General features: G+C 37.3%; 1 protein-coding gene across 1 annotated transcript in view; it reads right to left on the reverse strand.

Moving 5' to 3' along the window:
• Positions 1 to 11953: 11953 nt before the first annotated feature.
• Positions 11954 to 22928, reverse strand: part of SOX30 (SRY (sex determining region Y)-box 30) — a gene marked incomplete at its 5' end in the record, with an annotated part of 41721 nt that continues 30746 nt past the window's right edge. The window contains one exon of the mRNA XM_010855345.1: positions 11954 to 13107. Coding sequence (XP_010853647.1) covers positions 12726 to 13107 — 382 coding nt within the window. The remainder of the gene's footprint in view (positions 13108 to 22928) is intronic.

Below are 22928 nucleotides of genomic sequence, written 5' to 3' on the forward strand. Positions count from 1 at the left end.
GTTACAAAGTTCCTCTTGAGGCAGCAGAATTCAGTGTCCTGAATTGGCAGTCTCTTTTACCCTTTTTGTTTATACTCAGCATCTTTACCTAATTCCAGATCTACTCTGATACCTGTCCATTTGTTACAAGGTGTGGTCCCACCCCGCATGGAGGCAGCAGGAGTAGAGAGCCTCTGTTCAAGTCCTCTCTCCCTGCTCCTTAAAGCCACCTGCTTGGTCTTGCTTTCTCAGTAAGATCCTTTGCAAGTGGGAAGTGCTTCTGTCTTCATCAGGGCTCTGTACTGTCTTTTCAGGCCAAGGGGAGTCAGAAGCTGACCTTCCCTACCATGCCTTGTACAGATTTGCACAATTATATGACAAGAGTTCAACACTCCCAGGCTGGTAGTGGGGTGGAGGTTACCCCTACATTCTCCAACAAACCACAGTGGACAAGGTGAAAAACTGAGCTTTTAGATTCTAAAATGATTCAGATGTTTTGATTCCCAACAAAATCTGTGGGGAAGGCTTAGCTTGCCTGTTGCACTGACCCCTTGACTAGGCCCAATGGCAAACAAGTTATCGCGTGGGAAGAGCTAAGTTCAGTACCTGTGGTGTCACAAGAAGTGATGAACCCAGAATCAAGGCATTATAAACCTAACAAAGGACCCAGGGGAATGAGCATTCCTCTGACCTGGCAGACCCTTCTCTCCACATGCTGAGTCTTTTCACTCAGTGTGATAAAGGTGCTGGGACTGAGATGTGTGGGCAGCTGGCCTGAGAAGAAGGGAGGCCTGGGTTGGGGTAGAGAATGGCTTCATTCTCCATCATGGAGCCCTGGTTCTATGTGTAGCCTCTGTACTGCTCACTGGCATGGGCAACAGTGAACCCAAGTGAGAGCCACCTCAGTAGAATGGAACTTATCCTTAGACCCAATCTTTGTGGGGTTTTTGTGCTTTGGCCTAGCCAGAGTGTAACCAAAAGTGGGGTCCAGCTGCTTGTTGCTCAAAAGCCAATAAAGAGGCAAGGTTGGTGGAGAGGAAAGTTTGCTTTATTTTGGATGCCAGCAACTGGGGGAGAGTGGGCAGACTCTTGTCCAAAGGCTGACTCATCCCATTCCCCCAACAATCAGTGCGCTAGAGCTTTTATAGACTGAGGGAAGCAGGCTACATGTAGAAACAGTACAGTCAGCTCTGACAGTCATCTTGAAATTGGTCACTGGTGGTCTGACCAGCGTCATCTTGATTGTTTTAAGTACCGCTTGTCTGGCTTGTTTGTTCCCATTTCCTTGAGGCCAATTCTCAGAACTGTGACAGCTTATGTCATGGTTACAATCTGGTCATAATGTAGTTAACTTCTTCCATGTGGTGAGGGTTTCAGTATCTATAAGGCAGCTCACAGGATATGGCTCAGAATATTATATAGTTCTTAAGAAAGAACTGGGGCTTCCCTGATAGCTCAGTTGGTAAAGAATCCACCTGCAATGCAGGAGACCCCGGTTCAATTCCTGGGTCAGGAAGATCTGCTGGAGAAGGGATAGGCTACACATTCCAGTATCCTTGGGCTTCCCTTGTGGCTCAGCTGGTAAAGAATCTGCCTACAATTCAGGAGACCCCGGGTTGATCCCTGGGTTGGGAAGATCCCCTGGAGAAGGGAAAGGCTACCCACACCAGTATTCTGGCCTGAAGAATTCCATGGACTATATAGTCCATGGGGTTTCAAAGAGTCAGACACAACTGAGCAACTTTCACTTTCACTTAAGAAGGAACTAAATGTCCTTGATTATGCTTAATGACTAAACTATTATTATTTGGTCTCCTTTGACTGTTTTCCTTTGTTTTTGCATTTTCTATGGAAAAGTCATTAAAATGACTACTATGATTAAAACTTACTCTTTGGCTGAACTTTTTCTAAGAAAGCAGGCTGAGGACATGGGGTACAAGGACCATAGGGTCCTTGAAAGGCCCTTGAAAGGACCTTCATTTCAAGAGGAACCAAGAGAGCCTCTTAAAAGAGAGCCTCATGGAAACTTTTACAAGATCATACTTTTAAAGCTCTGGCACTGAATTTACTTACAGGAAATCTATTCTAAAGAAAATAATTTGTTGTACTCTCAGTGTTGGTAATCACAATACATGTCAGAAATAATTTCAATTCCAGTAGAAAGGGATTGGTTAAAGAGATTATACCTATACAAGTAAACCATTAAAAATGTATTCTAGATTAGCACTTCCTTATAGAAATATAACCCACCACCAAGAAGTTCAAACCTGATCAAACCTCTAGATCTAATCGCCAATTTATAGAAAATTCAGAAGGCAGAGAAGTATGTTAAATGACAGCAAGGCAATGCAATCAGAATTCAGAATGTAAGTATTCTACACAAATCTAGTCTATTCTCCAACAAGAAAAAAATACAAGAAAGAAAAAAAGACCAAATGGGAACATAGAGAAAAAGACTTAGGATATATGTGAACCAAATCCAATGGGTAGACTTTCCTTGAACCCTGAATCCTTTCCTCAAATATACAATTTTTTTTTTAAAAGGTCATTTATGAGACAACTGGAGAAGGTGAACACTGTGGGCATGTGATATTAATGAATGATCACAATTTTGTTGTTTTTTTTTTTAAGAGTCCCAATCTTTTAGTACTGAAATGTTTATGGATAAAATATAATATTTGCAATTTGCTTTTTAAAACTCCATGGCAGAGGAGAATAAGAAGTACAGAATTGGTGATTATTGAATATGAGTGATAGGTGTAGAAAATTTACAATAGCATTTATGCTCTTTTATATAGTTTGAAAATTTTCATAATACTAACTTTATAAAAATCATGTTGTAGAGGAAATCTAGTATCATGGAAATGCTTACGGCATATTACATAAAAGAGGGGGTTGCATCTTAAGTCCCATTATGATCTCATTTTTGTAACTATGTATATGTCAGAAAAGTCTGCAGAATTATATGAACCAAAATGACTGATGAACTATGATTAATTCTAAGACTGAATTACAGTGATTTATACTTTTTAGTATGTTCACTGCTATACATTTTTACAATAATCATTATTCTTACAAGCATAAAATGACAATGAATATATTTAAAATTAGAAAAAAAATATTTCTAATTTTATATCTCAGGGAAGCCTGATGTAATGCACAGCAGTCAGTCCATGGGGTCACTAAGAGTTGGACACGACTGAGAGACTGAATAAGAAAAAAATATATACATAATTAAATTTGCACAGAAAAGTTACAGAAAGATAGTCCTAGGATTTGGTGCCTTCTTGTGTTTTCCTAATTCACTGAAAAAAGTAAAATTTGTTATAGAAAAAAATTTAGAACAAAGAAATGCCAGCTTTATTTTAGGGCATTGAAATGGTTCTGATTACCATGTTCAACGTGGGGTGGGGTGGTGGTGTTGCCCACACCACCAACAGGCAATTCTCCATGACACCAGCTGTACATCCTACAATGTAACTCAATTCTGACACCATCTACCTGAGCTCATGTCAGATCCCACAGGTGAAGGGGTCAGTCTCACAAAACTGTTTCCACCCTACTTTAGATGCCAGTCTTAAGCCAAGGTTACCACTTGTGCTTCTGACTGACTAGCTATAGACTGAAACTTCCCAGTTACCCTCTCCTAAGGTTCAGCCAATTTGCCAGAGTGGCTCACCGAACTCAGAGAAACATTCTACTTATTAGATTACCAGTTTATTATAAAATGATACATCAGGACCATCCAGATGAAGACATGCAACAAGGCAAGGTATGAGGAAAAGAGAAGAGAACTCCCACATCCTCTTAAGGCAAGGTACTTTCCCAGAAGCTCCATGTATTCACCAACCTGGAAGCTCTCTGAACATCATACTTTGGGGATTTTTTATGGAGGCTTTATCACAGAGGCATGATAGATCATTAACTCCATTTTCAGCACTTCTTACTTCTCAAGACAATCAGGGATAGGGCTGAAAACTCAAAGCCTCTAATCATGGCTTGGTCTTTCTGATTGACCAGCCCTTACCCAGGAATCATCCAAGAACCCACACAGAGACACTTTATCAGAACAAAGACACTCCTATCACTCAGGAAACTACAAGGGTTTCAGGAACCCTGTATCAGGAACCAGGGTCAAAGACCAACTACTGCACCAAAAGATATTCCTAGTGCTCTAATCACTTTGGAAACTCCAAGAGTTTTATAAGCTCTGTGCCAGAAACAAAAACAAAATCTATATTTATTGCTATAAATCATAATATTACAGATATTTTAAGAAAATGTTTGAATACGTCATAACTACCAATTTATGTACTCTATCTCTGTATGAAGTTAAACCATTCCCTGGTAGACTTGATTTCTGCTCTTGAATGGAGCACCTCCTTGATGTGGGACAAGTCAATTGCTCCTCACTGAGTCTCAGTTTCTGCAGCTTTAACTTATGTTTTTCATGTGCTCAAAGGAGAGATCCAAGTGTACTGAAAGGCTTTATACAAATGTGAGGAGGTAGTAAGTGGCTGGTCCCCTCCTAACAATTGTATCATCACATCTTAAGGAAAAAGAAAAGCTAAACATGGCGGGCAGGTGAACACTTGAGTAAGATAAAACTAATTTCTCTCCCAGTCATTTTTTCCAAGTTGGCCTCATGATAGTAACTTGGAGGTTTCAAGATGGATGTCCCAGAGACAAGATAGAATGGGGAGCGGGTGTTGTGTACTGCTGAAAACACAAGAAGGAAACATTAAGACACAACTGCTGCTAATAATATGCACCCAGCACTGTGTATGGGCTTCCCAAGTAGCATAGTGGTAAAGAATCTGCCTGCCAATGCAGGAGACATGGGTTCAATCCCTGGGTCAGGAAGATCCCCTGGAGGAGGAAATGGTAATCCACTCCAGTATTCTTGCCTGGATAATCCCATGGACAGAGAAGCCTGATGTGCTACAGTCCATGGGCTCATAAAGAACTGGACATGACTGACTGAGCATGCACATCACTGAGTACAGTCATTAATCCTCAACAATAATCCTATGAGACTATTATTATTTTATTGTTATTATAAAAAACACAATTATTATTTTATTGTTCAGAAAACTGAGGTTTCAAAGAGGTGAAGTTACTTGCCCAATGTAACATAGCTCCAAAGTGACAAAGCCAGGCCTCTTCCCCAATTATGCCTGATCCCAAAACTGATAGAAATTCTTAAACACTAGTCTCTACGGCATCACTAGAGGTAAAAACTGAGCAATGTCAAGAGTATTCCCTGGGTTTCAAGATGTTAGATGGCTCCTTGCATCCCAGAAAGGCACCTCTTTATATGTCCCCATGTTTGTCCGGACTAATTTGTAAAATGTAGAAATCCACTACCACAGCAAAAAAAAAAAAAAAGCTTGAACTAGCTAACTGGCTCAAGGAGCAGTGCAGGTGTGAAGTTGTGCTCTGTAGCGAAAGGAACCCCAAACTGAGTGTGGGTTCTCTCTATGTCATCCTGTCTCTACTTCCCTGTTGGCATCATGTGCTTCTACAAAAGATAAGCTTTACCCAAAATAAAGAGAACATGGCCATGGTGGCTCCAAAGCTACATTCTTGGAGAAAACTTTCTACAAAAAAAGTAAAGTTGCTCTATCATGTCCACTTAGAAAAATGCTTGCGTGAATATGAAGCTGTGAATACAGAGCTGTATTTGTTATTCTGTTGGCCATCATGTATTTATTTTTCTCGTTTCTAGAATATTTGCTCTCGTTGTCTCTCAAGGAACTTAGAGTGTAGTGGGAGATATAAATAAAGGCGTTGTATAAAGCAGAAACAATAAGTCTCTGAGGATTAGAGAAAACTTTCTGGAGTGGAAGTATTCTGAATGAGCTAGAATTTGGTCCAGCAGCATGTGATACAAAACACAAAACTGCAGCAGATTAAACTAGTTAAAATTTACTTTTACCTCACATAAAAGCCTTGAGGAAAGTAATTTAGTGCTGGTATGGTGTTTTTACTTCTCTCTTGCTTTTCTACCAACCTCAGCAGGAAGTCTCTATGGTCCAAAATGGCTACTCAGATTCCAGCCATCACTTGCATATTCCTGCCAGTAGAAACGAAAAAGGGACAAAGAAAGGGCTAACATCTCTCTTTGAGGGTATTTTATGGAAGTTGTACATGAAAGTTCCATTGACATCTTATAGTCAAGAATCTTAGGTACTTCACACCACACCTTGCTTCAAGAGATGAAACACAGCTAAAACTACAGGGTTCTATTACTTTAAAAGAAAAAAAAAGCAGTCATTAGGAGAAAACTGACAGATATCTAAACTGAGATATGAAGAATGATTAGCAATTAAAATGGGAGGCTGCAAAAATTGTCCAGAAAGAGGTACCGGTGCGTTTCCTTTGCAGGAAGGGTCACCGTGGAGCACTTTGCTTTCCATGTCCTCTGTTCAACATCCTTTGCATTGTGACCCAAAGTCCAATCTAGGAATGAGACTGCTTGCTTTAGCCATTCAGTCCTCTGATGTAAAATGACCTCTAAAATGACATAAAAACCCAACATATCACTGAAATTATTATGGCTGCTCAGAGTACCCATTCCCCTAGTCTGTAAAAGTGCTCACTCTGAAATCTTATCATTGAACCTTACTAGGACAGATTACTGAAACCAATTTGGAAGAAACTGCAATCCTAACCCTTTCATGTGATTATGGCATATCTGTCTGAAGCAATATTATGCAAACATGAAAGGTCATCATTTATGAAGCTATACAGTATGAAAAACAGCTCATGATAAAATATTGAGGAAACGCAAATTTGCAAAAAAATCTGCAAAAATTGTGTATGTGTTGTGATTATAATCGTGTGAAAATGTGTGTATATGGGCAAATATAGAAAGATCATCATAAAATAAAAACAATTATTGGATGGATTACAGATGTTTTCTTCTCTGAAAATTCCCTTTAGCACAGTTACATTGTTTTCATGGCAAAATTTTAAATACCTTGCAAACTTTACATGGTGTAAACGATAAAACTGCTTAGGAATAACTTGAAGAGCTTATTAAAAATGAATATTCCCAGGTTCTAGCCAGAGAAATTCTGATTCTATAGATATAGGGAATGGCTGCATTTTTAACAAGGATCCCAAATTATTTTGTTGGAAGCAGTGTACTGACCACATCTGTAAAACACCATCATAGCTAGTATCTCAGAGATAGTTTAAAAAACTATAGAGTTAGAATATTAGGTGTGCCCAAACAGCCCAGATTTGCATTGTACTAAAGACTCTGGCGGGTGCTTCCCTGGTGGTTTAGATGGTAAAGAATGTGCATGCAATGTAGGAGACACGACTTCAATCCCTGGGTCGGGAAGATCCCCCTGGAGAAGGGAATGGCTACTCACTCCAGTATTCTTGTCTGGAGAACTTCACGGACGGAGGAGCAAAAGGCCCTTATGTTAGGAAAGACTGAAGGCAGGAGGAGAAGGGAATGACAGAGGATGAGATAGTTGGATGGCATCACTGACTCAATGGACATGAGTTTGAGCAAGCTCGAGGAGATGGTGAAGGACAGGGAAGCCTGGCGTGCTGCAGTCCATGGGATCACCAAGAGTTGTACACAACTGAGCAACTGAACAACAGCATTAAGACTCTGGCCAATATCCCACTATCATTCTTGGGGAAACGGTAAAAAAGTCTAAGACTCCATATTCACAAAAATGCTTTCACTCTGGTTTATAAAGTGAAATATCACTAAAAGGTACAGCTTTGATCATTTTTGTCTTCCAAGTAAGGTTGAAGCGGTCTGATAAAAGCACCCCATACTAATAGCTATGTGTCTCCAGTTCTCTTACAGGCTCTATGCATCCTGGCACTTACCCCACGCCTTTCGAATAGGCCTGACACAAGTTCAGCTATAATCTGCTGTTTTGAGTGAGGTTCAGTGATTTCAAACTCTACAACTGCGTAGCACAACATGAGTAAGTGTAGATCTACATAGATCCAGATGATCCAATATTCACTTATTTGCTTATCTCAATTTGCCCAGGAATTTCCTGGTTTTAGCACTGGTCCTAGATCCTCCTCTCCCCTCTAACCTCGCCCCTCAGTTCTCAATGGCAAACCAGGACCATTGGTCATCCTATACATTTCCACTATGTGACCCAAGTAATTATGCACAGCTTAGAAGGAAAGATCCTTTCCAGGACGGGTTATCAGCCTCCACAGACCATGTCCAATGTAATACAGGCGAAAACATACCTTTTGGAAGCTCTTCCTTTGAAAAAACCATACATATAAAATGCTGTTCATTATTTTTTAGAAACAAAACATTTCCTGAAGTGGTTTCAGAGGAGCCAGAGGTATAAAAGTATACCGAACAGTTCTCCTCCTACATCTTCATCTCCTTGCTTTTTCTGCAAGCATTCATCATTTAGTGAAAAGTTAAGATTTCTATGTGTTACGCATCAGAAAGAAGACATGTAGGGTTAGGTCAGGCAGTTAGAAGGAAGAAGGTAGAGATAAAGGGTAAATCTGTCTAGAGGATATGGAACTTCTCATCAAGTAGAATTAGAAAGTAACTTGCTTACAGAAAAGTAGTTTTATACTTGAAGCCCTTGGAATCTAAAATCCTAAAAAGATGATTCAGAATGCTAGAAAAGGATGTTCCTCAGTAGAATCTATCCTAACACATAGGCTAGATTTTTTCAGACTAACACTGTTCACCTCAAAATTATATCTCTTTAAGATACTGCAAGTTGTGCATAGAATCCCCAGAACTTCATTTTGACATCAAATGATAAAAGTTCCAAACTAGTACTTGCAAAAGTACTTGTATTTTTGGCTCAGAAATAATCCATCTGACAGCTGGTTTTCACTGTGAAAAATATACTTTTATGGGAATTTAATACATTTGTCCACTTGAAGCTTTGGATGCAGTATCAACTTTCATTAAAAAGCCAGTTTAGTGGACAATCGAAATGTATAATAACTCTAAGTTTCAGCTCTTCAATCTTTTAAGAACATCAGATACTTAATGCAGAAACAGTTTAATGAGCCACCACCTTCTTTCAGCAAAGGATTTAAGGATTTTTCCAGTTAATGCAGAAAACCAAATTGGAAGCCAGCAATTGAAAACTGAAGCAACCAACTATAAGTAGCATTTTCCAGAGTAGATTCTGTTAGTAGACATTATGTTAAAACAAACAAATAGAAAAAAGTATACTCAAGCTAAGGTAGAAAAGCAGAAGATAAACTGAGGTCAACATAGCTCTTCATGGCAAGATTTTTGAGAAGCAAGCAGGGGCTACTCTCTAGTTGTGATGCATAGACTTCTCACTGCAGTGGCTTCTCAGTGGCAGAGAATGAGCTCTAGGTGTGCAGGCTTCAGTAGCTTGGTGCATGGGCTTGGTTGCTCCATGGCATGTGGGATCCTCCTGCACCAGGATTGAACCAATGCCCCTTGCATTGCAAGGTGGATTCTTAACCACTTGAACACCAGAGAAGTGCCTCCAATTTATAATAGGCACGAACAAGGCATTGAAACCTATTAGAATGCACTTGTGGTTTCCAGCTTGGAGAATTTCACTCTGACAACTTGGAGAGGCAAATGAATTCATTCCTAGGGCAGCACTCTGTTTGTCTATAGGGTCTCTAGTCAGAGCTAACAATGGTTTGAAGAGCTATAAATGAGCAGATATGGGCATTTGTTTCTAGGCATGCTTAACTGCTACTGGATATTGTTTCACCTAAGAAATACCCATATTTCCCAGCCCAAATTATACTGTAGATCTATAAACCATCTAACCGACTTCTGTTCCTAGCATTAAGGAAGAGGAGGGAGAAAATTTAAAAAGGGTTGCCCTGACTCAACAGTCATTAAAATGAAGATGGAGGGGTTAGAATTTGCAGTGCAGGACTAGCCTAAAGACAGATAGTTCAGAAATACTGAACCATGCTCTATATTATTCCACTGCCTTACAAAGGCATTCCCCCAACCAATTTGTAAGAACAAGTTCTGCTGGAAATACTGTCCCACACCTCTCAGGATGGCTATCACCAAAAAGTCTACAAATAACAAATGTTAGCACAGATGTGCAGAAAAGGAAACCCTAGTCAGGTGGCGCTAGTGGTAAAGAACCCGCCTACCAATGCAGGAGACATAAGCAATGCGGGTTCGATCCCTGGGTCAGGGAGATTCCCTGGAGAAGAAAATGGCAACCTACTCCAGTATTCTTGCCTGGAGAATCCCAGGGACAGAGAAGCCTGGTGGGCTACAATCCATGGGGTCACAAAGAGTCAGATATGACTGAAAGCAGCTTAGCACATACTACACTATTGGTAGAAATGTAAACTGGTAAAGCCACTGTGGAAAACAACATGAAGGTTCCTCAAAAAACTAAATATAGAGGCGCCATATGACCCAGCAATTCTACTCCTGGGTATGTACCCAAAGAGAATGAAAACATTAATTTGAAAAGGAACATGTACCCCAATGTTCACAGCAACATTATTTACAATAGCCAAGATACGGATGCAACCTAAGTGTCAATACATGAATGGATAAGGATACACAAGCACACACATACACACACAGAATATTATGCAGTCATAAAAAAGAATGAAATTTAGCCATTTGCAACAACATGGATGGAAGTGGAGAGTATTATGCTTTTTTTTTTTTTTTTGGCTGTGCCATGCAGCATGCAGGATCTTAGTTCCCTAATCAGAGATCAAATCCATGCCCCCTGGAGTGGAAGCCCACAGTCCTAACTACTGGACTGTCAGGTAATTCCTTATTATGCTTAATGAAATTAGTCAAATAGAGAAAGACAAATACTGTATGTTTCCACTTACATGAGGAATCTAAAATATAAAACAAATGAATATAGCAAAACAGAAATAGATTCACAGATATTGAGAACAAACTAGTGGTTACCAGTGAGGAGAAGAATTGGCAGAGGGGCAAAATAGGGATGGGGGTTAAGAGGTACAAACTACCATGTATAAAATAAGCTACTGGATATAGTGTGCAGAACAAATATACCCAGTATTTCATAATAACTTTAAATGGAGTATAATCTATAAAAACACTGAATCACTATGTTGTACATCTAATACTAATTAGTATAATATTGTAAATGAGCTATACTTCAGTAAAAAAAGAATAAGTTACTCTAAACCCAGTTTAGTCACTAAGGTGTTATTAAAATGAGATGGGATAAAATGGCTCAAACTCACATACAATGGTGTAGACATCTGTCAGGTGTAGACATTAAATGTGCTGTAGTTCCAACATGAAGTTACATGTTCATTCTCTACCAAGAAATTCAAGTTTTGGTCCTTAACCACATTCACATAACACTGCACAGAGTAATAATATAAAATATGAAAATAAAAATTTTATTGGGAAAAGGAAATGCTACATACAATAAGTCTATGGTTGATGAAATATATTACATTAACAGCCTTTGCTTAAGGGACAAATACAGGTTTAGCAAAGGAAGAAGCTGGAAGCTTAAAACAGGTATCCATACACAACTTCCAAGCAGTTTTAAGTAAAAAAAAAATCTCAATTTGCATAAATTATATAGATCATTGAGGGAAAGGTATATTGGTTTGTGGTTACTTCTAATCATCAATTCACTTTGTGTCTTGTATTAATAGATCTCTTCTACCCTGATCCCAGCTCTGGTCGTTCTGATCCACTTCTAATATGGTTCTCTCTGTTCATAAGTGTGTATTTACCAAGAGGTCACACTGCAAACAGAATTCTTTCACTCACTGTGAATTAAACAAATCCCACGTGCTCTTAAATAAACTCTATGGTTTTAAAGACAACTGCCTGAACCAAATTTGGAAGAGCTCTTCCACTGAGGGGAGTGCTTACGTTATAGGTACAATCTGTAAAGAGTTTAGAAATGGCACCAGAATATGTGCACACCATCTTCACTGATACAACTTCAAGTAAGCTAATAGGATCTGTACAATTCTACAGACTATTAAGTAAAAATAAATTCTGCATGTGGTATGGACACCATTCTCATTTGAAAAATACTCATTTACTTACTTCTATACCCTCAACAGAAAACATCCAACAAAAACAATTTTCTCTATGTTTATTTAATTATAACAAAAGTAGAACAATGCACACCAAATGGAAATATATCCAAAAAAGATGATAAAAATGTTTAGGAACAGAAATGACTAATTTAGCTGAAGGAATTAATCAGGTTCCATTAAAACACATTTGCAACTTATAATTGGTTATTAGTGTAAATTAAATTTAGTAACTGAGTCCCAATTTACTACTAAAAGTTATCAAAATATTTTCAAAATGTTACATAAAAACTAAAATATCCATATTACATAAACACCAAACAAAAAATTCATATAAAGAAAAATAAATGCATCCTGAGATAAAATACAAATCACACTTAAGACAAATTATACACTCCCTTTCCTCTCACATATAATTGTGAGGATTCGGTATTTTGCACATTCCAAGATAAAGTAATGATAATATATGCTGATGCAAATTTCAGCCATAAAAATAAACTACTTCATATCTTAAATATTCCTATGATGAAACATCAGACTCCAGTTTCACTAATCAAAACTTTATGAAGGCATAAATTGCATTTGGTTTTGACTCCTCAAATCATGGCTGAAAACTCTCAGCAAAGCAGTCTAGGCTTTTTTTTTCTCACACCAAGTGACCCAGAATATATTTAAGAAATGTTTATTTTCTGTGCATATTTGTTTTAAAATTATAAATTCCTGAGCACTTTTTCTTCTTCCTCCTCATCACTGTCAGTGACATTGACTTGCTGGATACTAGAGGGAGTTGATGTCGGGGCTGTGAAGACATTCTCCAAGGCTCCAATGTCCAGCTGAGGCATGGGATTTAAGTATTCTTCCCCACTGTGGCAATGACTGTTATAGTAAGAAGTCCCATCCATGTTCTCACAACTTCGAGAATCTTCATTGTGAGCACGTTCATCTGGGTAGTCTCTAAAAGGATAGTCTCTATTTAAAGCTGAAAACATAGCCTCATGTTTTTGGTACCTGTCTTCATAATAACCAAGGCATTCTGGCATTGAACTTGGAAAATTTCCATAGCCAAAGGGCGGCCGACTATAAGGGCACGTGCTGTAGCAGAAAGACAAAAAAGGAATTATATCATACATTGCCCACATGTTGTCTTGTGTGCAAATTAACTGAGCAAGTTTAACTACACCATCTTTGGAGCCTACAGAGCTCCCAAGATAACTTTTTGCAACCACTTCACGTATTCATCCACATGTTGCCTAGCCCTAACATGAAATAACTGGCAAAGTAAGCTTGTAACTATTATCTCTCATCAGCCTCAGACTTTGTATCTTTTGGTAGCCTCGATAAAAGAAAAATTATTAACAGTTATTTGGTCCTTTATCTCACAAGGCTTTATGCCATGTAAGGTTTTAGAAATGCAGGCACCTGTTGTGCTTGCTTAAAAACTGACACTTGGTAAGCAGTGTAACAATTGTTTTTACTACTAATGAAACAAACCTTATGGTGTGGGAAATGTGAAACTGGTTGAAACCAAGAATTCTTGGGGGTGGAGGGAGGGCACTCAGAGGATAAAAATTTAACTTTTAAATTCACATTCAGTAATGAATTATATTAAAAACACTCAATACTAGAATGACTTGAACTGATATTCAACTGTAATTTTTCAGACTGTTTCTCAAAAAAGAAAAAAATTTGGAGAATGGGGATATGAAGAACTGAAAAGATTATCTTGCTGTTTTACAAACGAATGGTTATTCTTTTAAGGCAAATCTAAAATTCTGCCATTCAAGCTTACTTGTCGATTTTTTTTTTAAAGTATTACTCTCCACTTCAAAGGCACAAAACAGGAATCATAGGAAGAGATATACAGAAAAGACTATCCAAAATTTGCCTGGACTCATGGACTCCACCTAGTGACAGATAAGCATTAGTCGCGCAGTAGTGTCTGACTCTGTGACATCATGGACTATATATACATAGCCCACCAGGTTCCTCTCTCCACGAATTCTCCAGGCAAAGATACTGGAGTGGGCTTCCATTTCCTCCTCCAGGAGTGACAGATAATATAATTACCATGCTCATTAACAAAACCCAAGACAAGTGGGTGTTTCATTTCATGCTCCCACTTCTCTTTTAAAGGTTAACTTTGTTTCCTTCTCTTTAAAAAAAAAAAAGTACAACTAATAGACTCCAATCTCAAATTCTTTGGAAATGCAGGGTTTCTTCAGTGGTAGTGCTCTAACCCAAATCTTCAGAGCTAGAGACTTGACCCAGGTTCAATACTACAAAGATGAAGCATGGCTTCTGAAACGTTCCAGATTTCCATTCTTACTGCCACAGCCTCATTCAGGCATTTTAATTTAATATGTATGTACTGAATGCATAGTACTGGAAGTTACTAACACTATGACTTGGCTCCTTAGCTCTTCCACCTTTATGTCTCTCCATCTATTGGATTCCACAAATACTTCATATTCCACAAATATTCCACCAAGTTCAGTCCCTCAGTTGCGTCTGACTCTTTGCAACCCCATGGACTGCAGCACGCCAGGCCTCCCTGTCCATCACTAACTCCCAGAGTTCACTCAAACTCATGTCCATTGAGACGGTGATGCCATCCAACCGTCTCATCGTCTGTGGTCCCCTTCTCCTCCCATCTTCATTCTTTCTCAGCATCAGAGTGTTTTCAAATGAGTCAGTTCTTCGCATCAGGTGGCCAAAGTACTGGAGTTTCAGCTTCAGCATCAGTCCTTTCAATGAATATTCAGGACTGATTTCCTTTAGGATGGACTGGTTGGATCTTCTTGCTGTCTAAGAGACTCTCAAGAGTCTTCTCCAACACCACAGTTCAAAAGCATCAATTCTTTGGTGCTCAGCTTTTTTTATAGTCCAAGTCTGACATACATACATGACTACTGGAAAAACCATAGCTTTGACTAGACAGACCTTCATTGACAAAGTAATCTCTCTGCTTTTTAATATGCTGTCTAGGTTGGTCATAACTTTTCTTCCAAGTAAGTGTCTTTTAATATCATGGCTGCAGTTACCGTCTGCAGTGATTTTGGAAACCACGGAAATAAAGTCTGTCACTGTTTTCACTGTTTCCCCATCTACTTGCTATGAAGTGATGGGACCAGATGCCATGATCTTAGTTTTCTGAATGCTGAGTTTTAAGCCAACTTTTTCACTCTTCTCTTTCCCTTTCTCTTTCCTCTTTAGTTCTTCTTTGCTTTCTGCCATAACAGTGGTATCTGCATATTTGAGGTTATTGATATTTCTCCTGGCAATCTTGATTCCAGCTTGTGCTTCATCCAGTCCAGCATTTCTCATGATGTACTCTGCATATAAGTCAAATGAGCAGGGTGACAATATACAGCCTTGATGTACTCCTTTCCAGATTTGGAACAGTTTGTTGCAATGTCCAGTTCTAACTGTTGCTTCTTGACCTGCATACAGATTTCTCAGGAGGCAGGTCAGGTGGTCTGGTATTCCCATCTCTTTCAGAATTTTCCACAGTTTATTGTGATCCACACTGTTAAAGGCTTTGGTGTAGTCAATAAAGCAGAAGTAGACGATTTTCTGGAATTTTCTTGCTTTTTGATGATCCAACTGATGTTGACAATTTGATCTCTGGTTCCTCTGCCTTTTCTAACTCCAACTTGAACATCTGGAAATTCACAGTTCACGAACTGTGAAGTCTGGTTTGGAAAATTTCGAGCATTACTTAGCTAGCATGTGAGATGCCTGCAACTGTGTGGTAGTTTGAGCATTCTTTGGCATTGTCGTTCTTTGGGACTGGGATGAAAACTGACCTTTTCCAGTCCTGTGGCCTCTGCTGAGTTTTCCAAATTTGCTGGTATATTGAGTGTAGCACTTTCACAGCATTATCTTTTAAGATTTGAAATGACTCAACTGGAATTCCATCACCTCCACTAGCTTTGTTTGTAGTGATGCTTCCTAAGGCCCACTTGACTTCAAATTTCAGGTGAGTGAGTGATCACAGCATTATGATTATCTGGGTTATGAAGATCTTTTTTTGTATAGTTCTTCTGTATATTCTTGCCACCTATTCTTAATATATTTTGCTTCTGTTTGGTCCATACCATTTCTGTCCTTTACTGTGCCCATCTTTGCATGAAATGTTCCCTTGGTATCTCTAATTTTCTTGAAGAGATCTCTAGTCTTTTCCATTCTATTGTTTTCCTCTATTTCTTTGCATTGATCACTGAGGAAGGCTTTCTTATCTCTCCTTGCTATTCTTTGGGACTCTGTATTCAAATGGGTATATCTTTCCTTTTCTCCTTTGCTTTGCGCTTCTCTTCTTTTCATAGCTATTTGTAAGGCCTCCTCAGACAGCCATTTTGCCTTTTTGCATTTCTGTTTCTTAGGGATGGTCTTGCTAACTGTCTCCTGTACATGTCAAGAACCTCTGGGCTTCCCTGGTTGTGCAGACAGTAAAGAATCTGTCCACAATGCAGGATACCCAGGTTCAATCCCTGGGTCGGGAAGATCCCCTGAAATAGGAAATGGCAACCCACTCCAGTTTCCTTGCCTGGAGAATTCCATGGACAGAGGAGCTCGACAGGCTACAGTCTACGGGTGTCTCAGAGAATCAAACACAACTAAACAACTAACAAATATTACAAGGGGGGACTCAAATCAACTTCCTCCACAAAGCCTTCTTCTCTTCAGCTAGAAAAAATTCACCTATTAACTAGTCTTTCAGGACTCAGTATAGGCAAGACACCAAATCACAAGATTTAGTGGACAATTTAATTTAAAAAAATCTAAAATCCAAGTAGTATATACTTGATATGTGCTAAAGTGTGCTGTAATGCAAACATCACATGGCTATATTGGTGTGGTAAAACAAGTTAGTATTATATCTGGAGAACAAAGACAAGAATAATCCTAAACGGTTACATAGATGAAAATGAATAACTGCAGAAGCATCGTGGTGTAGTGGGAAAAGCACTACCATAGTGATTACTCAGTGTTGTTTAAATTTGCAATTCCCTAATGATACATGATGTGGAGCATCTTATCTATGTTTGTCATCTTTTTATGTTCTCTGCTGAGGTACCTGATGAGGTCTTTTGTCCATTTTTAATTGGTTGTTCAGTTTCTTGAGTTTTCAGAGTTCTTTGTATATGTAGATAACAGTCCTTTATCAGATACATCTTTCAGAAATATTTTATCCTCGTCTGTGGCTTGTCCCCTCATCCTCTTGATAACACATTTTTTGACACTAAGTATTAAATAGCATTGTAAAATTTGAAGCAAAGAATTATGAGTCCTCCATCTTTGTTTTCCTTTTTTAAGATGTTTTTTTACTATTCCAGATCGCTTACAATTCCATATAAATTTTAGAGTCAGCTTTTCCATTTCTGGAAAAAAGTCATTGGAATTTTGAAAAGGATTGTATTGATTTTGCAAATCCTTTCGGAAAGTATTGTCATCTTAATAATAAGTCTGTCAATGCATAAACATGAATACCTTCCCATTTACTTCAGTCTAATTTATTTCAGCAGTGTTTTATGGATTTCAGTTTACCAGTTTTGTACTTCCTTGGTGAGATTTATTCCTCTATATTTTACTCTTTTTAATGCTACTATAAAAAGTAATTGCATTCTCAATTTCCTTTTTGGTTTGCTTACTGCTAGTGTACTAAAATACAACTGAATTTTGTAAATTGATCTTACCCCTGCAATTCTGCCAAATTCATTCATTCACTCTAATAAATTTTTGTGGGTTTTTTAGGACTTTCTATTTATAAGATTATCCATATATAGGATCATGTGTGAAGAGAGGTAATTTTGAATTAATGTCTTTAATTTGAATATCTTTTTTTCTTGCCTAATTGCTCTGGCTAGAACTTTCAGTACCATGTTGAATAGCAGTGGTGAAAGCAGACATCCTTATCTTGTTCCCCAAATTACAGAGGGAAAGCTTTTGGGCCTTCATCATTGAGTATAATGCTAATTGTTGGTCTTTTGATAAATGTCTTTTATCATATAGAAGAACTTCTATTCCTATTTTGCTAAGTTTTGAAATCAGGAATTAATTTTTATCATGAAAAGGTGCTGGATTTTATCAGATGTTTTTTCAGCACCAGTTGAGATGATCGGATGGTTTTGCTCATTCATTGTTTTAATGAAGTGTATTGAATATGACACTGATTGATTTTCTGATGTTAAACCACACTTAGAATTCCTGAGGGAAATCCCACTTGGTCGTGGCATATAATCCTTTTAATACACTGCTGGATTCAGCTTACTAGTATTTTGTTGGTCATATGTTTCTATTCAAAAGGCATTTTGATTTGCAATATTCTTTCTTGTGATGTCTTTTTCTGGCTTTGGTAACAGAGTAATGCTGGCCTTAGAATCATTCCCTTTTATATATTTTGGAAGAATATGAGCAGGATTAGTGTTAATTCTCCTTTAAAACTTTAGTAGAATTCACCAGTGAAGATATCTAGTCCAGGGTTTTTCTTTGTTGGGAGGTTTTTAATTACTGATTCAATCTCTTGATATATTCAATCTCTTGATATATTTAGTCAAGACTTATTTCTTGATAAGTCTGGTTCAGATTTTCTATTTCTTCTTGAGGCAGTTTTGGTAACTTGTGTGCTTGTCCATTTCATCTAGGTCATCTAACTTGGTGTACAATTATTCTATAATTATTATCCTATAATCATTTTTATTTCTATGAGATCAAGATAATGTACCTGATTTCATTTCTATAGATTTCATTACTATAAATTTAGTAATTTATGTCTTTTTTCTTAGCTTAGCTATAAAAGTTTGTCAAATTTGTTATCATTTCAAAAAGGTAATTTTTTTGACTTTTTTTTCTCTATTTCATTAAGCTATTGTTTTTCTACTCTTTACTCCATTTATCTCTAATCTTTATTACATCCTTCCTTCTACTAGCTTTGGGTTTTATTTGCTCTTTTGTTTCTAGTTCCTTAAGGCATAAAACCAGGTTGTTAATTTAAGATCTTCCTTTTTAAATGTAGGCTAGGGCAGCTATGAATTCCTCTATCAGCACTGCTTCTGTTATATAATTCCTTAAGTTTGGGTATGTTGTATTTTCATTCATCTCAATGTATTTCCTAATTTTCCTTATGATGTCTTATATGACCAATTGGTTGCTTAAGAGTGTGTTGTTTAATTCCAATATTTGTGAATTTTTCAGTTTCTGTTATTGATGACTAGTTTCATTCCATCATAGCTGGAAAAGAAACTTTGTATGGTTTCAAACTTTAAAAAATTTCTGAGACTCGTTTTGTGATCTAACATATGGCATATCCTACAGAATATACCATTTTCACTTGTTAAGAATCTATAGCCTGTTGTTGGGTTCAGACCATATATATCTGTTAGATCTAGTTGATTCATAGAGTCTTCTATTTCCTTTTTGCCCTTCATCCATTTTTAGATGAATGATCTTCCATTGTTATATAAAGTATTCATAGCTAACATCATACTCAATGGTTAATAGTTTATAAAGTTTTTCCTCTAAAATCAGGAACAAAACAAGGATGCCTACTCTTGCTACTTTTATTCAACATAGTACCAAAAGCCCTAGCCAGGGCAGTTAGGTAAGTAAAAGAAACACAAAGAATTCATATTGGAAACAAGGAGGTAAGATTGTCTCTATTTGCAAATGGCATAATAATATATCTACAAAACCCTAAAAACTCAACCAAAAAAAACCTGTTAGAATTAATTCGTGAACTCAGTAAAGCTGCACAATACAAAATCAATATGCAAAAATCAGTCACATTCCTATACACTAACAACAAACTGCCAGAAAAAGAAATTAAGAAAATCAAGCCCATTTACAATTGCAACAAAAAGAATAAAATACCTAGAAATAAATTTAACCAAGGGTGTGAAAGACTGATACACTGAAAACTATAAGATACTGATGAAAAAAATTTTAAAATGCACAAATAAATGAAAAATTATTCTGTGCTCACGAATTAGAAAAAGTAATATTGTTAAAATGTCTGTGTTATCCAAAGCAATCTACAGATTCAGTGAAATAACCTATTAAAATCCAGTGGCATTTTTCACAGAAACAGAACATATCATCCCAATTTTTTTGTGGAAACACAAAAGGCAGTGAATAGTCAAAACAGTCTTGAGAAAGAAGAACAAAGCTAGAAGCATTACAATCTCTGATTTCAAACTATAATAACCAAAACAGCATGCATTGGCATAAAAATAATGCATAAGCTCAGTGGAACAGAAAAGAGAGGTATAAATAAACCCATGCCTATGTGGCTAATTAATTCATAGCTATTAATTAACAAAAATAGACAATGGGGAAAAGACAGTAACTTCAATAAATGGTGTTAGAAAAATTAAGATAGCCAAATGCAAATGAATGAAACTGGACCTCTATCTTGTATCATACACAAAACTCAAGTCAAAATGAATTAAAGACTTGAACATAAGGCCTGGAGCCTTAAAACTCCTAGAAGAAAACACAGGCAATAAGCTCCTGACATCCAAATTGGTGATTTTTTTTTGGATTTAACAGCAAAGGCAACAAAAGCAAAAATTAACAAGTGGGCTACATCAAACTGAAAAGCTTCCATACTAAAAGGAAGCCCATCAACAAAATGAAAAGACAACCTACCAAATGAGAGAAAACATTTGCAAACCATACAAAACATTTAATACAAAATTAATATCCAAAATATATGAAGAATTCATATAACTCAATAGCAAAAAAAAAAAAACCCCAAACAAACCTCATTTAAAAATGGGCAGAGGATCTAAATAGACAATTTTTTTTTCACAAAGAAGTCACACAGGTAGCCAACAGGTCCAAGAAAAGGTGCTCAATATCACTATTATCAGGGAAATACAAATTAACACCACAATGCTATCAGGAAATGCTGCCATTTGCCACAAAATGGATGGACCTTGAGGATATTATGTTAAGGGAAGTAAGTCAGAGAAAGACAAAAACCATTTGGTCTCACTTATAAGAGGACTCTAAAAACAAAAACCAAACAAACAAAAAAACCCATCTCATAGATACAGAACAGTTGTGTGGTTGCCAGAGATTGGGAGTAAGTGAGCAAAATGGATAAAGGTGGTCCCAATAGGCAAACTTTTTGTTTAAAAAATCAGTAAGCCCTCGGGATGTTATGTAGAGCACAGGGACTACAGTTAATAATACTGAATTGTATTTTTGAAAGTTTCTAAGTGATTAAATCTTAAAATTCTCATCACAAGAAAAAAAAATTTACATTTTATACCTGAAACTAATGTCAATTATATCTCAATAAAAAATAAAGTAGTAAGTCTTCAACAATTATTACATAACTGTGGATTTTCCCCTTCAATCCTGTCAATTTTTGCTTCATGTGTTTTAGAGTCCTGTTATCATGTATGTATGTAATTATAATTGCTGTATCTTTTTAATGTTTTAAAGTAAATATATGGGAGTTCCCTGGTGGCCGAGCGCTTAGGTTTCCAGGTTTTCACTGCTGCAGCCTGAGTTCAATCCCTGGTCAAAGAACTGAGACCCTGCATAGCCAAAATAGAGAGAGAAACAAAATATGTAATGACTTTGTCTCTTGTAACAATTTTTAACATAAAGTTTATTTTGTTTAATATTATTGTAGCCATCTCAGCTGCGTGGAATATCTGTTTCTGTTTTTTCACTTTCAACCTATTTGTGTCATTGGATCCAAAGTGAGTCTCTTTCTGGGAATTCCTTGGTGGTCCAGTGGTTAGGATTCTGCACATTCACTGCAGGGTGCACAGGCTCAATCTCTGGTCAGGGAACTAAGATTCCACATGCCACATAGTGTGGCCAAAACCAAAAAAAGTTAAAATCTGCTCAGTGAGTACCATGTTTATTTAGTGTATGTGCTGCCGAAGCGAGCACTACCATGTTTATTTAATAAAGTGAGTTTCTTACAGATAAGATTTTTTTCCCCCAGTTTCTTCTAGGCTTTTTCAGTCTGTCTGCTGCTTGTCCTGTCCATTGTCCCTTAACCCAGGCAGCTGTGGACAGTATTACACCTTTAAATATTTTCCACAAACACAAGCTTGGAGGCCACCCCAGCCCTAAGGGAGTTCTTAGGAGAGTCAAATTAAGGTTCCCCCTGAGCCAGCTCCTCAGGAAGCTACCAGACAGGTCAAAAAGCATAATCACAATGCTCTCTTTAAGAATAAGGTCTGTGTTGCCTCCTCTAATAGCAACAAGTCACACGAGGAACATGAGTCACCATCTCCTTGGCCATCACTGAACAAGATAACCAAGGATGGTTGTGGCAAAAATTCCACAATGCTATCTTATCAAAATTCAGCAGCTTCTTTCTTCATTAAACACCTCTTCAGATGATTCTGACACTGTTTTTGCCAATGTAAGTATTGCTTCAGTGGAGAGGTAGATTCTTAGAGATCCCCATTGTGCAACTCTTTGTAACATTCTACCTCAACGGTATTTCACGTTTTGCAAAGTTTTGAGATTATGTTGTTAAATTTATTCCAAAAGTTTTTAAACTCTTCATTTTATTGTAAATGGAATTGTTTTCTCAATTTCATTTTCTGTTTATTCATTGCTACTGTATAAAAATACAATTCTTTTATATATATACAGGTTTTATATCCTGAAAACTTGAATTCTTGTTACTTGTAATAGGCTTTCTATGGATTCCTCAAGATTTCCTGAATATAAGATTGTGTGATACATAAATACAATTTTACTTCTTCTTTTACAATCTAGATACCTTCTATATGCCTTTTATAACCTTTTCTTTTTCATGTCTAATTGTCCGAGACTAGTGAGAGTTAAAGTCACTCAGTCGTGTCTGACTCTTTGAGAATCCATGGACTATACAGTCCATGGAATTCTCCAGGCCAAAATACTGGAGTGGGTAGCCTTTC

Source organism: Bison bison, unplaced genomic scaffold, assembly GCF_000754665.1.
Source record: "Bison bison bison isolate TAMUID 2011002044 unplaced genomic scaffold, Bison_UMD1.0 scf7180017864363, whole genome shotgun sequence".
In the NCBI taxonomy this organism is placed as follows: Eukaryota; Metazoa; Chordata; class Mammalia; order Artiodactyla; family Bovidae; genus Bison; species Bison bison.